This window comes from Acanthaster planci, linkage group LG14 (genome assembly GCF_054643075.1).
Source record: "Acanthaster planci isolate LZ-2023a linkage group LG14, COTS_SCS, whole genome shotgun sequence".
Classification (NCBI taxonomy): Eukaryota; Metazoa; Echinodermata; class Asteroidea; order Valvatida; family Acanthasteridae; genus Acanthaster; species Acanthaster planci.
The window spans coordinates 3,847,263-3,862,924 of NC_141790.1; the positions used below are offsets into that span (position 1 = coordinate 3,847,263).

Genomic DNA, 15,662 nt, shown 5'->3' on the forward strand with positions numbered 1-15,662 from the left:
TGACCAGACGCAACGAGAAGAAGAAAGACCGATAGCATATGCTAGCCGATCCCTGACGAAAACACAACGGCGATACTGTACTACCAGAAGAGAACTACTCGCCATTGTGACTTTTGTTCAGTACTTCAGGCACTATTTGCTTGGAAGACAGTTCCTGATCCGGACTGACCACAGTGCTCTGAGGTGGGTAATGTCCTTCAGGGACCCAGTGGACCAAATGGCCCGATGGCTGGAGATCATGGCCCAGTTTGACTTTAAGATCGAACATCGTGCGGGGAAGAAGCATGGTAACGCAGATGCCCTCTCTAGGGTGCCGTGCGACCCCGACGATTGCCCGTGCTATGACGGGACATCCATCCTCGCTGATCTGCCGTGTGGTGGTTGCGACAAGTGTGTCGCAAAAAGTGAGTTGTGGTCCGATTTTCATAAAGTCGACGACGTGATCCCCCTATCAGCCAGAAACGTGTACACTACTTCTGCTGAGGTTCCACCCCCTCTGAGTACCCTGACTCGTACCCCACACGAGTCACCATCGAATGACGTCACCCCAAAATCAGCCACACCCGTGTCCTTTGTGACGGTCCTCGTGCTGATGGCAACAGTGGTAACACTCCTACTCGGCCGTGTTCGCAACCTAGGTGAAAGTATTTGGCGCTCGTGCAATATGTTCACCGGCGACTGCAAGGAAAGAGTTCTTGACAGCCGTTTTGTAAACACAGCCTCAACTGGAGAAACTCCCGGGCAAGCCAATATGCCCACCGCCATTCGGGTTGTACGGCCCTCGAACCGAACTAAACCTGCAACTGAATCCTCTGATCCACATGGCAAAGAGTTGAACTGTAACGTGCCCTGCATCCCCCACACGGATGCCAATGCCGGTTTAAGTGCCGGGCAGCAACTTACAGAACAATTAAATCCAACTGGACAGCAAGACGACCAAGATGACGAGGTCACGAGCGCTCGTGCCCCTTTGAGCTCCCCTGTCGGTCCCCGCGCCGGAAGGGCTACATCTTGGGTCGGCGGCTACACCACAGAGGAAATTGCTGCACTTCAAAGAGCAGATCCTGACCTCAGTTTCATCATTGACTCGATAACACAATCCTCCCAAAGGCCGAGCAGAGACAGAATTGCACGCGAGAGTCCAGCCACTAGAAACCTCTGGTTGTTATGGCAACAACTTGTGCTCAAAGACGGCGTCCTGTGCAAACGATGGGTGACATCTGATAAAACCCAGTCGTATCTACAACTGGTTGTTCCACGAGAACTGCAGAATGCTGTTCTCAAAGCAACACACAATGCCGTCACATCTGCTCATCTTGGAGTCAAGAAGACTGTAGCTAAGACAAAACGCCAGTTTTACTGGTATAAGTTGAAGGAGTCAGTGTGCGAGTGGATCCGAAAATGTGCTACATGTGGCGCTCGCAAGCGGCCACACCTCACCCCGCGAGCTCCCCTTGAAGACTACCGAGTAGGTGCGCCAATGGACAGACTTGTCACCGATATCTTGGGCCCTCTCCCTGAAACCGTCAGAGGGAACAAGTATATTCTCCTTGTCGGTGACCAGTTCACTAAATGGATGGAGGCATACCCCATACCAGATCAAACAGCAGAGACAGTTGCTCATCGTTTGGTCTACGATTTCATCTCCAGATTTGGTGCCCCACTCGATATCCATTCTGATCAAGGGCGAACTTATGAATCCAAACTGTTTCAGCAAGTCTGCAAACTTCTCGAGATCCACAAAACGAGAACTTCCCCCTATCATCCCTCATCAAATGGCCAAGCTGAACGTTTTAATCAAGTGCTACTTGACATGATTTCAGCCTACGTTGACGACGACCAACGCAATTGGGATGTTCACCTCCCTCTCCTGACTTCAGCTTACAGAAGCAGTCAGCATGAAACGACCGGATACACCCCAAACATGCTCATGTTCGGTCGAGAAACCCATACTGCAATTGACTTGGTGCTCGGTGGGCCAACCAACAATGAAGCACCACGAGACCAATGCGACTATGTCATCTCACTGAAACAGCGAATGGAGAAAATTCATCGCCTAGTTCGTGAACATTTGGGCAAGTCAGCATAACGCCAGAAAAAGGACCATGATCCGCGTGTTGCCCAACAGAACTACCGAGCTGGTGATTTTGTGTACATGCGCGACAGTACAAAAACCCCGGGATTGTCGCCAAAACTCAAACACGCAAAGTGGAAAGGACCTTGCATTGTTCTACGAACACTTAGTGATCTCCTTTTTGAGATCAGACTTAAGCAACGCGGAAAAGCCAAAGTCATTCACCATGATCGGCTGAAGCGGTATTACAGCGATGATGACATCCCCAAATGGATGAGAGACCTGCAAGAGACTTTGCTTAAAAACTGTGACCTGTGCGAGCAACCCAACAGTCTCTCACCCAACCTCCAAGAGAAATCCAGCTCCAGAGTCACCAATGTCCCAAAGCATCAGCCGCCTGCTGAAGCCACAGCATCCCCCCGACGACATCTGAGGCCCCTGCTGACTCCACTCGGAGAAGTTCTCGCTCCCGCCAGAAACCCGCGAGATATAGGGATCTCGCATAGCCCACATACATGTACATTACACGCTGTGATGTCCCCTTGAGGTTACGACTGCTGCAGTCAACACTGGATTGCATAATAGCTGGATCGCCAGTTCCGTCAGCCCAGCAAGCTGCAGCATCGTCAACGCAACTGTATGGACTAATTATGACTCTTTTGTTTTGAAATAATTTTTTTTGGTACCATGGTTACAAGGACGACCAGTGGTGAAATTTGCTTATGATTTTTATTTTCTGTTTTTCAGCGTTATCACTAGTTTCGTGAGTTTTGTAGATAAGACTAGCTTTTGCCGTAGTGGTAGCCCAAAACGCGGTGGCAGTCTTCATGAACTGAACTCTTAGTGTTTTTTCTATACTGCCAATGAACACTACAGCTTCCATGAACTACTCGTGAATTTTTCGCCACTTTTGAACAAGAACTCTATTTCCTTCGTTTACAACGAGGACGTTGTAAAAACTCGAGGGGGAATAGTGTTGCGCACCCACAAATCTTGGAATTCTAGCGCCCCCTAGTTTTACTTGTTCTCGGTCCTTGCATTTCTCAGGGTCTCTTATTTAGCTCAGCTATGCCTAATGGACATGTAGCAGAGACGCTAATTTTGTATTAAGTTATTCATGCTGTACTCTGGCATGATCGCGTGTTCCTTCACTCCTTTATCCTTGTGTTTTCTCTGCTCAGTTTTGGCATGTCGAAATTCCCCTCCATGTGGCTGCGTGGTTGGGCGTGGTAAGGTTCCCTGAAATGCTAATGTCCAGAAACCTCAAACTTTGTAACTGTCAATCATTCGCTAGAGATGACCGGGTAAGCACTTTCATGCACCCGGCTGTACACTTTGTACACGTGACTTCTTATTCTGTATTTTACATTGCTACACACGACCCTTAGATTCTTGCGCACGACTTTAGCAGGAAGTCATGTGACCCTTTGAGATGGAAGATTTTCATTGGTTGAGCTGTTCAGCGACGCTCATATTTTATTAATTCCTAAGCCTCTAGAATCCTATAAATAGAGCAGATTTTCCTCAGCTCGTCGGTCAGGTGCGGCGGACCAAACCCTTATTGCGAGAGCGGAACCCAGCGTAGTGCGGCGGTTGGACCCTTACCGAGAGAAGTGCGATATTAACCATTCTTATGGCGAAGAAATGTAACCATATGAATGGCCAGCTAGCTTAGCTTGGACCGATGCGAGAGCGGTACGAATTAGCCCAGGGTGCTAGTGAGAGTCGTAGCGGCCCGTCACCGCTACGTCCGAACCGATTGCCGGGCGAGACACCCCCGTGTCCCCCGCCACCCTTGTCCTGCTAACTAGCCCAGTCCTCCCCGTCTCTACGCTGAGCCAATGGTACATAGTGCGGCGACTTTATCATTGCGCTCATCACATTGCGGTCTGAGCGGCAGTGCGGTCGGTACATACCGGCGCTGGCCCCGTCCAGCCCTTGCTAGTCACCGTGGTGGTCCGGGACAGCTCCCACCACGGCCCAGCCCGATGAATGTAGCCTAGCTGTGCGATGCTACACACACGTACCGTACCCACTCCGTCTGACTTGCATTTCCAATGGTCCTGCCAAACCGTAGTTTAGTTACACTCATATACGACTTCGCCTCTCTATAACTTTGCCTTTTGTGTGTTGTATTATGTTAAGCTACACCTTCTTCAAACCCACATTGAACTTTGATGAAGAGAAGTGAGAGCAATAAACCAACCATACAGTTTGACTGTCACCCAAACCCCTTTGTTTCACGTCCACCCTTTAATAAATTGTTGACCCCAAATATCACATCCCGTAGACACTAATGAAGTCCATGCTACCATCGACTTGATATTTAGGGAACGCAACACTACTATATAGGCCTGACTCGGATAAGAACATGTGCATATTCCAATGCCTACTACACTAGCGTCTTCCGAATTTTGTGTTGATGGCTAGTGTCGGAAAACCTGCGACGTGGCACCCATCCGCATAAAATGTAAGATTGTAGCTTACACTTGTTACGTCTTGAGCCCGCTTGGCCTGGTTTTTCTCCCTCCCAACATTTCAGTTTTTAACTCCACGATATGTCTAGCTCCGTGGTCATGGGAAGGCTGCTTCCACTCCCAGTTTTATAGCTCCATGGTCACTCACATAGACCTACAGCAAAAAATCATAATATCTGAAAGGCTAAACAAGACAACGCCAATGGAGAGTGACATGCGGTCAATGCAACCCTCGATGTGCGCAGCGTTGTAGTTACACCATAGAGCAAGGAGCATTCTAGCTGGCCAAGCCAAGAAAAGGTTCAGGGTGGGTTGACGGTTGAACGCTCAACTTGGTCGTCACTTTTTGTTGTACACGTGCGGTGAATGGAACGTGCCTTGCCTACATGTAGGTATTGTTTAGATGTCTATGATGTACACGTACATATGCAATGTACATGTACATGTAGATCGCTTATTAATTTAGAAACAGCAGCTCAAGACTGCAGAGCTCCTCAAGATAGTTGAGGGAGTTCTCCCTGAGAGTTGTGGTTGCTTGTGTGCATGAACAGTCTGCAAGTGTCAACCCATGCAGTTGTGAGGAGTGGCCACTCACTCATCAAAGATCATCATTAACCTGATTAATTAACCAGACCGGAAACTTAGTGGTGACAAAGATATGTCTGTACATCCACTACGTGATCCTAATTAAAAAAAATTGAAAAAAATCCTCATAACTGTGATGATGAGGGCCTACACCCACCTGTCCCAATACTGACCTAGCTTGGAATCCAGCATCTAGGCCTATACAGGTAGTCTCATGACATCGGCAGACTTTGAGGCATTTGGTATTTTTGTCACCCGCAATCTTGAACCTTAAGCAAATTTATTGTACTGCCTCGAATGGATGTTATTCAAAGGCAAATCAACTTGGGATGGAGTAGAATAAATTTGTGCAAGGTTCAAGATTGCACTTAACATTTTTTTCTCCCCCATCATGTTGAGTTTAAACCCAAATCTGCGTTCGCTTTTGAATTTGCCCCCCCCCATGACATCAAAAGCTACGCTGCTGATCATTGAGGGTTAAAATTCTAATTGCAGCAACATGTGTTTAATTTTCAGATTTCTCCTCAGGCATCATGCAGATGAACAAACAAAGAAAGACAAATGGAATATGGGTAATTACACCTTCAACAGATTCAAAAATGGATCCCCAGCGATGTTTTCCATTATGTGTGTTCTACTGAGAGAAGTGGTTTGGTCATCTGTCCCAAGAAATTGCTTTAAATTGTAGTTGATCCACTCAAACATTTGATCATATTTGGAAACATGGAAGTAAAGATTTAACACTGCATCTTTTGAAACCTCATAATTAACTGATGAATCGGTAAATTTATTTCAACATGTTCAAGGGAATTATGCTTGTGATTGGCTTTTCCTATTTCCAAACCTGTGGGAGATATAAACATTTGTCGTGTCACAGGTTTCTACTAAAACGGCACAGTACTGTTGCATGGAGAGGTTGCAATTAATGCATATTTCTCTCTATGTACATGGCTTTCCCTCACTTTCCATACAAGTGACTGGTTATTATAGGAAATGAGTCCTGCTTGTAGATGTTGGGTAGTTGTGTTCATACAGTACTGAAAGGATTTGTGTCTTGGATAAAACATTCACAGGGGAAATGCACTGATATGTTTTCTCCAGGTTAAGTTTTAAGAGGATTTTTAAAAAAAAATATCGCCTCGTGTGTGTATGGGCCATAGTGCAGTACAGGACCTCGCGCACTTGTCCTCAACGATAAATGTCTGCCACAACAACATGACAAACCAAACTAAGGGGAATCTAATGGCATTTTGTGTTTGGATACTGGTCAGAGCTTCCGGAGATGCAGACCTTTTCTGAAGGGCAACTGACCTTTGTACATGAGGTGTACTACCCATCACCCACTGGACCATCGGATGATGAAGACATTGTGACTGATTCCATACATATTAAGAAGGTACTGCAGAAATCAAATTATGTTCTGTTCTTTGTGTAACTTTTTCTCACATTATCTTGTCTGCTCTCCAGTGGTGTAACTATGGGGTGGAAGGGACAAGGCAGCTCCCCATCCCTGAAGGCTCAGCTCCCCCCCCCATCTGTGGCTATGGTTGACCCACACCAGTTGTTGAACTTTGTGTAGTTTTTTTGTGGGCAAAAAGCACTTAAACCTGAGTTGCATAACATAAAGAAACTGAGGCCAAAACAACCGCCAAGAGTTAGAATTTGAACATTAAATTTAATGTAAATTTGCAAAGGATACTTTTAAAAAAATGTTTCATGATCAATCCAAAAATATCCAGATGATGGAGGCTGACAGTCATCTAGGTCTTGAGTACATTCTCACTGCTCCAGACAGGACTTGCTCAATCATGCACAGGACCTGTTGTTTTGCACATGCAGATCCAGATCGTGCTCAGTAATCCGTTGTTGGTTCACTGACACCAGAACCTGCCTAATGGATGGCATGAAGCAGCCCTGGGATCACTGATCGAGATCCAGATCCGTGTGAAACGAACGGGCCCACAGAGTACACTGATCCATATGACCCAAGCCATGTCTGGGGAGCACTGGTCTGGCCCAAGCCAAGCCTTTGAAAGAGCACTGATGTACCAGAGTGAGCGTCCCTTTAAGATGGCTCACAAGCATCAGTGAAAAGGTCTAATGAGCTCTAGTTGTCTCGACACCACAAACTGACACTCACCTGCAAGTGGGTGTCAGTTTGTGAAAACCATATTATCAACAATTTCGGTTTCATGAAATGACACCTGGTGGGGTGCACGCTCATTGGAGGCTGATGCAAAACAGACAGATTTTTGTTTTCACAAAGTGGCACCCACTCTCATAAAAACAACTCATCAATGGGGACAAAAATGCTTCGGAAAGTTTGACATGAATTTAATCCACCCGCAGAGTTGTAGCATTGCATAAAAATTCAATGAAAAGTTGTTTTTAATAGTGGTGAAATTAAGATTGGTGTCAGTTTGTGAAAAGCAAAATGAACAGCAAGCGTGCTCAAAGTGTTGCACTGTGCTGGGTGCCAGTGCGTGAAAAAAATATAACTTGGTTTTCTAAAATGCACAGTGCTGGGTGCCAGTGCGTGAAAACAAAAATAACTTGATTTTCTAAAATGCACAAATAAGAGATCAACCTTACACTCGACTCGGTGCCAGTTCGTGGTGTCAGTGACGAATTGAGCAAAGTCTAGCTCACTTCCTCAGTATTGTCTCCACTTTGCAGCATGCTCATTTGTTTTGGTATTACAGCTACCAATCCTGGATGGATTGAGACAGGTCACTGCTGCGTGACACAGAGTTGTTCAAACCTGATTAGTTTATGCTAATCAAACCTAAGGGCACAATGCACTTTGTGTGCCACATATTTCAAGGTGCCCAATCCCCTAGTAGACTAAACGATGTCACAGCTTGAATTTATTGTCTGTCCTCAGCTTCCACGCAATGATCTTAATTTCAACAAGACATCCTTGAAAGAAGAGATAGTTGGTAATCTGACATGCATGAGAACGGCAACACTGAAAGGTAAGGCAAAATATAGACTTGGTAATTTAAAATATTCTGGCATATGCATTAATGTATACATCTGATTGACATTTAAAGCCGCCGGGGTGCAATTTGTGTGTATTATACAATGCCCGCATGAATCCCTGTCATCTGATCAGTACATGTGGATGGTTGATTGGTGTAACTGAATTATTCATTCTATTCAATGGCACCATCAACTAGAACTTCCTTCCTTTTGACTGGTTCCAACCCCCATGAAGAAAGAGGAAAATAATGTGTTTTGTAAATGAGGGATGTTAAGGGAGCGTCTCATAATTCGGAATGGCCGGAACATTCCCACTGGAACACCGTCTTTGCATTCCAGAACGGCTGGCCGTTCCACTGAGAGCAGTCGCGTTCCACATGGAACGGTGTGTTCCTTTGTAAGAACGGTCTGACGGGAACGTGTGTTCCAGTCGGAACACACTCGGGTACATATCGCCCATGTACTAATCTTAGCCCAGTGTCCAAATATGGTGTCTGCTATGACAAACGAGGGTAGGTCAACTACTTAACTTTTATGTTAGGCCTAATTTTGAATAAGAATTTATAAATTTTGTTTTTGGTCGAGATACAAAAGGGGAAAGCACTACGTGCTGACTGCATGCGGATTATGTCAGTGTGTGTATCATTGGGCTATAGGCCGCAATACCAACGTCAAGCTTAATTACCTCAGTCGTGTCGTTCAACCTTAAATTTTGGTTATTTTTAAAGACCTCCTCCTGCACCCCTTCAATCTCAGGTCAAGTTTCCAAATTTTTTGTGATATGATGGAATACTCATGCGTGGAAACATTGCGACAACAGACCCCTCTACTATGAAAGCCCGCTAATGAATAAGACACTCACCAGTACAGACGTTAATAATACAATATAATTATTGGTGTCCAGAAATACACTGAATCCATTGCATGGTTAGGTATATGTCATAGTTCATATGGAAAATAAGAAAACGGGAGAAATTTAACCTTGCGTGTTCTGCACTCAAGCTGCCGTGCTTCAGACACAGGGTCTAGAAAATGAATGCCGGAAATCTTCCCAATTGCGATTGTAACGGCTGGATCATTCCACTGGGAACAACAGAACGCTGCCTGGAACCGTCTGTGCACATAGTGGGATGTGCTGGAATAGTGGGAACGTTCCGGAAAGCATTCCATTGGGTTGTTCTGGAATCCCACCAAACCTGAAACTGTACCGTTCCATGTTCATAACCGAAGCTTCAAGTTGGGCAGCTTTCTGTTAGGACTCCTCAAGTTGAACTGACGTCTTTGCCATTTCAGATTTCATTTTTTTGTTTTCTTGTTGCATCTCATCTAAGGCCTCTGTTCTGTTCATGAGGTGTACATGTAGCTGAGTAGAATGGAATATTTCAAGTGTCACGGAATGACATTATGCATGCCACTGCACTCATAACATTGATTCTAAGTTTCACATTAAGTTGCCTCTGCAACTGCGGGCATTTGTTGTCTCTCACAATGTGGATGGGAGGAGGGACGTATATAGGTTGGTAAAGGCAAGACTCTATCCATGGTGAAGTTAGAGTGCTTCAAAAAAGGAATGGTGCACACTCCCACCCAACCAGTTGATGCCCATGTAACATACTGTTGCACACACAGGAACCCATGAACAAAACCACTGTTTCCAGGAGCTTGTGCAGACCTTGATTTCTGTGCCTGATGGTCAGCAACTGGCTGAGATGGTGGCTCCTATGTACAAACCACCACTGTCCAGGTAAACTCTCCCCAGAGTTTGGTGTTTGTCAGTTTCAAATAGTATAACGTGATGAACAGGACATATGATTTGTCAAGAAGTCTACTTGTGGATGCTACTGCATATACAAAGGCACGGTACTCATTGGGGAATTAGAATTATGAGGTATTTTGAATTTTAGCAGAAGTTGAAAACTTGGCAAATACTGTGACCAAATTGTTGAAGAGTTGTTGAAGAATTGTTGAAGCTTCATAAATTTTGAATACTCTTTGATGGTATAGAGATTTTCAATAGCAGGTCAAATTTGAAAAAGGGAATCTTCTTCTTCCAAGGCGTGCTCATGACAAGCAAGACAGGCTGAACATGTTGGATGCTGTCGCCTCAATGTACACTGATGCCTCACAGTCTCTTCTCACTGATATCATCCTCCTGTCTCCCAAACCTGACAAGGAGCTGGTACAGAGACTTCTCATTGCCTCGGTTGGCTTCAAGAAAACTATTTCCCAGGTAGTGCACACACTTCTTTCAAACACATTTTTTTAATTTTAATGCTGCCCAATTATAAAGCGCTGAATGCTTTGTGATGATGAAATTGTGCAAGAACAATTTCAAAGAAGTTTTCAATTAATTTAGTTTTCAAAAAAGTTTCCAATTAATTTTTTTTCCAGCATTACTTGAAGTCTGTAGAGGACATCGTCTTCCAACCAGAAAAGTTCCCAGGTACAGCTTTATGGTCCGTCTGGTCCGCCTTGAGAGCCATCACAAACAGTTATTCCAGTACCATGGCACTGTAATGGAGTGGTGATAACTGGTTATAAATTGGAGATCACTCTTACATTTGTAATCCTATTAACTTTTTTTGTATTTGGTGCTCTGGAGATAATGATTTGCTAAACAATTTTCCATTGCAAAAGTGTCATTTTCATGTGTTTTGGAATAAATGTAAACTGTGTCTTATCCTCTTTGCTGCAGAATGTCTGAGAGACCCTAAAATACAGAGAGTTGCTGTGCTGGTACTTGGTGCCTTAGCTGGTCACCGATGGCAAGCTGGATACAAAGCAGAAGCAGAGTCCATTGTTGTAAAGATTGAGGATAAACTTGGCGTGCACAGTAAACAAAAAATTTGAATGACTGATCTTAATTTCCAGTGACTTTGTTCATTCTATTGTGTCATTATTTTGATTTTAGACATTTTTTGCTTCACACTCATGCCATTGAAAATTGGAAAACAATGCACAAAGCCGTAAAAATCATTTCCTGTCAAAGTCCAAGTAGAAATTCTCACTTAATGTATTGCAAATTGTGGATTTATTTCTAATGCACCTAAAAATTGTCAAATCTTCAGTCAGTATTTCTGTAAGGCAAAGTAGTAGGCATTTATTAAATATAGAGATTTGGATTATGACAGGAAAATCACACTGAGATTTACATCACTGCAGAAATAAGATGTCAAGGGTTTTATTGATAGGAATGATAAGTGCTGTTCTAGAAAAACCATTTTTCAGTTACAAGATTAATAAGATAAATTTCTGATCATTTGTAGAGATTTTCTACTGAAGCAATTAAATTTCTGTAAAATACGCACAATAAATTAGAAAAATAGACATATCTTTTTAAAACCTTAAAAAACTTGTAAAAATCTGAGACCAACATCACAACCCAAATGTGCTTACTGGTAGTCATCCTTTGCAACCTCTTTGAAGATGGGAAAGTTGGTGCCATGAAACATTTCAATTGAATCATTGTGGGTATTACATTCATTTTAAAGTTTGCCGTACACTGCATTACATGCTACAATTAGATCCGTGGACCTATGAGAAGACTTTGATGTCACTCAGAGAGGATGAACAAGAGGAGTTCCACCATGACACGGTAGCTTTGATTGAAGCTCTTGGCAATGCTGGGCTTCATCGCTCCTTCCCTCACATAGAGAGCTACACCAACTCAAGCTCCACTCATCCACTGCTGAAAAGGGCTGGTCTGCACTCCATGAGAGACTACCATCATGACAAGGTAACGCAGGGATTTTGCTGTCCAAGTAGCACATTTTTATCAATTCAAAATACCATGTCTTAAAAGCAGAGTCAATCATCTAGAGTGGTACATCCAAAATGGCTGTCAATTTCAATGAAAAAGAAAGGTTCCAGAACCAAGAATCATTTGATGTTAATTGCCCTAGATGTGGAGGCAGTCACACTTTTTAATTTGATGCTCAAAGAAGAAGTACATGTATATGTCACAGTTCAAGTATTGACTTGTGCTGTAACCCTCAAAGGCATTTTTGTTCATGTATACATACACACCAAAATTTGAGGATTGAGCAACTGTTGAAGTAAAGTGTTCACCAGGTTAAGTTCAGAATTGACCAAAATTCTGGAAAAGCAGATGTTGCTGTCTTTTCCAAACAAGATGGCTGTACACGTATGTAGGCTGTTAATTATTACGATGGGTTATGTGATGCACAGGCGGCAGGGGTTCTCTTGAAGTCTGCCCTGGATGAAGACGAGGATGAGCGTGTCAGATACGAGGCCTCGCTGCTCTACAAGAATCACCCCAATGGTGGACACCATAATGCCTTCAAGTTTGTCAGCCCTGAAGAGTGAGTAGAAATGTAATTGATGACCGTGACTATGATTCACTGTTAGGAGTGCTGTGGATATGGTCATGGTTTGAGTTTCTCAAGGACTTATGTGCTATTGCTTTGGAGTAAAGAGCAGTTTAGTAGACTACTCAATGCATTTTTTTGAGGTATGCCATAAGCCTTTCAGTTTGGGATAATGTTAACAATTTTGACTGCTGTGATGTGGGAAATGATGTTGGAACACATCATCAGCTGCATGTAGAAAGGTGTATGACCGGTGTGGATTATCTCTCCTCTCCGCTGTTGGTTAAGGATAATTGACTAGTGGAAGATGTGGAATGTTGAAGTTATGCTATTTAAAAAAGTTTTCATTGATAGTGTATGTCAGCATACTTTAATAAAAGTGGCCAAAGATAGGAAAACTAGGCTTTTGTAATAAGGAGGAATTGAAACCTGAAAAATATTCTTGGCTGGTCAGATACATGTATGTTGGAAGATGCAAAAACCTTTCCAACCACCTGAAATTTACTTTGAACCTCTGTAATCTTCATTGCTGGTAAATGCATCATTGACATCCAACATCCATCAAACTAAGCATTTGGGGAATTTTAGGTCGGTGGGTGAGCAGTGATCACATGACCAAAGATGATGGTCTCCACAAGAGGAAAAATAGACTTGGGATAAGCTATTAGATAGCGTCGCTTTTGCACCATGGTAAAACTTTGACACAAACAGTTAACTGTACACCAAACACAGCTGAATCATGTGCTAATGAAAACCAAAGAAGGCCAGCCACGATGAAGGTTTTGGTTACATGCCATGGGAAACAAAGGTCCAATGGCTTGTAGGGTGCATCGCTGTACATATGAAGGTGGAATACAAACATTGTTGTGATTCCTGTTTCAGATATTCTACAACCAATTCCTCCCAAGATGTGGCAACCACCACAGTGCCAAGTGCTCCCTCTAGGCGTCGCTTGAGGAGGAGTTTCTTGGATGGACAAGAGTTCAAGTTACAAAGTCCGTCTATCGACTGGAAGAAACTCTTGGGCAGCAAAGCGCTTGGAGCTGAGTTCGGCCTGACCATCAAGAATGAACTTGATATGAAGATTGGTACGTATTTCTAAGTATTTGATAGCTACATGGCTTTCATTTGGGGCTTTCTGATCTAGGTACCCTGGAATGCCGCTTTGATGGACACAGTCATTCCCCTTGGATCCCAAGTTTTCTGTGCACTTTTACCAACATTATAAAAAGAAACTTAAATTAGAATGAAAAGTTGATTTCATTTTGCGATTCTTACTTCCAGTGAGGCGTACCCCTGAGATTAAGCTTGAAAGGAGATGGCATACATTTAACAACATGAAGGAATTACAGTTTTCTTATTTTAGCTTTATTTCGCGTGTGTGTTTGCCCAAATCCTCATACAGAGACATGTGGGGCATGCTGCCTCACATTTGAGTGTATCAGACTTCAGACTTGATGCACATCTGTGACTGAAAATTGCTATACCTAATGACTGCTGTAGAGTACCAAAGTGCATACATCACCTGCGCAGTAACGTGTATGTATGTCAAGGGCGTTTAGCACAAGAACCAGCCTGTGATCCAACGCAAATACTCGCAAGAACCAGCCTGTGATCCAACGCACATACTCCATTTGTTTGCACTGCACTTTCTGGTTCACAGTGACATCACACTTAGGCATATGTACTCTATATGGAACATTTGGTGTGGGCGTTGTCGTGTTCATAATAGCAGTGCTCAGTGGTGCATTTGCAAATTCATTCAAGGACGTGCAAGGATTGAATGTCTTGTAATCTCTGATTTTGACCTGAACCTAGTTAATAAGAGATAATCCTCTTGGAACAGTGGGCAGTTAAGTAACTTGAAGACAAACTCTTTGTTTGAGAAAAGAATCGTAGCATTGTCTTAACATGCAAACTTAAAAATTTCTGTATTTCTGACAGCTCCTTTGAATAGTCACCTGCGCGTGGACCTTTTCGATGAGGCGTATGCCACCGTTTTGGTTGGATTGGCTGGTTTTTCATGGGATATTTTCAAAGCTCGTTTTTGCTTCAGTGGCTACGTTGAATACAACCTCAACATACTGCAGGTGGGCCCGATCGCATTCTGTCTTCTGTGTTTGCTGTATGTTAATTCAGTTGAAAGAGTTACAACACAAATTATGACTATTTATTGTAATCATTTCAGATGGAATTGAATTGAATTGAATGAATAACAGACTGCAGTAAGCTATTCCAAATGGATTTGCTTTGCGGAGTAAAACGTTCCATCTGTCATCAAAATGAGAGCGCTAGTGCAAAGATGTGGGAAATTCATTGTTTGTTTCACACAATGCTTTAGTAAATCCTTTGTGTACAAGTTGCCATTTTACCTTCAGTCTGGTGTGAAATTGCAACACAGATGTTTCACTGTTTCACATGCTGACTAATTTAAACAGACATTCCTGTATTAAAGTCCTGCAATCTGCCACAGTTGTTTGACAACATATCTAGTTTATTTCTTTATGTTAGAAACATGACATTACAAGTTCAGTAATGCCGTCATCTACTCCAAGAAGGGATGGTGTTTCACATTTATTGATGGGTAATTCCAGAAATTAGGCATCCAAAAGTGTAACATTTTTGTGTTCCCGTTACATCTGACCTTTGTTATTTGACAAGAAAATATTATAACCGGAATTGATTTCAAACTGTTACTATTTGTTTTTCAGGTAATTTGCATTAATTCATCACTCTTGGAAATTAGAAAATATGTTCTGAACTTACAAAATCATACGTCAGATGTGACAGGGACACCTCCCCCCCCCAAAAAAAATGGACCCCTAATTTCTGGAATTACCCAGGTGTTTATCAAAATGTGTTTTTGTGAAGAGCTTCAGCTGTGTCAATGTTGTGCACTCACATTGGCGCAGTACTTTTTTTATGGCATAATTTGATTATACCTCATAAATCTTGACATGCGATCAGTGACTCACCAATCACATTATGCTGATTTATTCAGATGCTGTATTTGATGAAATAATGTAAAAGGGTTGACAACCATTGCAGATACCAGCACTGCACTTAATTGAGCGTCATATAAAAGGGGTTTTTCACAATGTTTCTGATGGATGGAAGGAGCCAGCAGTGAGTCCCACCCCCTAATTGTGGTTTTCTATTTTTCATGCCCAGAAAAAAGTAGCCGGTGCAAAAGTTCAAGTAGCTGGTCAAATTTGC

General features: G+C 43.1%; 1 protein-coding gene across 1 annotated transcript in view; it reads left to right on the plus strand.

Annotated features, from left to right (window-relative positions):
* The window catches only part of LOC110987004 (uncharacterized), a 138,817-nt gene that overhangs the window by 16,890 nt on the left and 106,265 nt on the right, over positions 1–15,662 (plus strand). Inside the window, exons 8-18 of the mRNA XM_087145599.1 lie at positions 5,653–5,708; positions 6,408–6,532; positions 8,021–8,111; positions 9,748–9,862; positions 10,174–10,348; positions 10,510–10,561; positions 10,814–10,951; positions 11,643–11,854; positions 12,307–12,440; positions 13,329–13,534; positions 14,391–14,536. Coding sequence (XP_087001725.1) covers positions 5,653–5,708; positions 6,408–6,532; positions 8,021–8,111; positions 9,748–9,862; positions 10,174–10,348; positions 10,510–10,561; positions 10,814–10,951; positions 11,643–11,854; positions 12,307–12,440; positions 13,329–13,534; positions 14,391–14,536 — 1,450 coding nt within the window. The remainder of the gene's footprint in view (positions 1–5,652; positions 5,709–6,407; positions 6,533–8,020; positions 8,112–9,747; positions 9,863–10,173; positions 10,349–10,509; positions 10,562–10,813; positions 10,952–11,642; positions 11,855–12,306; positions 12,441–13,328; positions 13,535–14,390; positions 14,537–15,662) is intronic.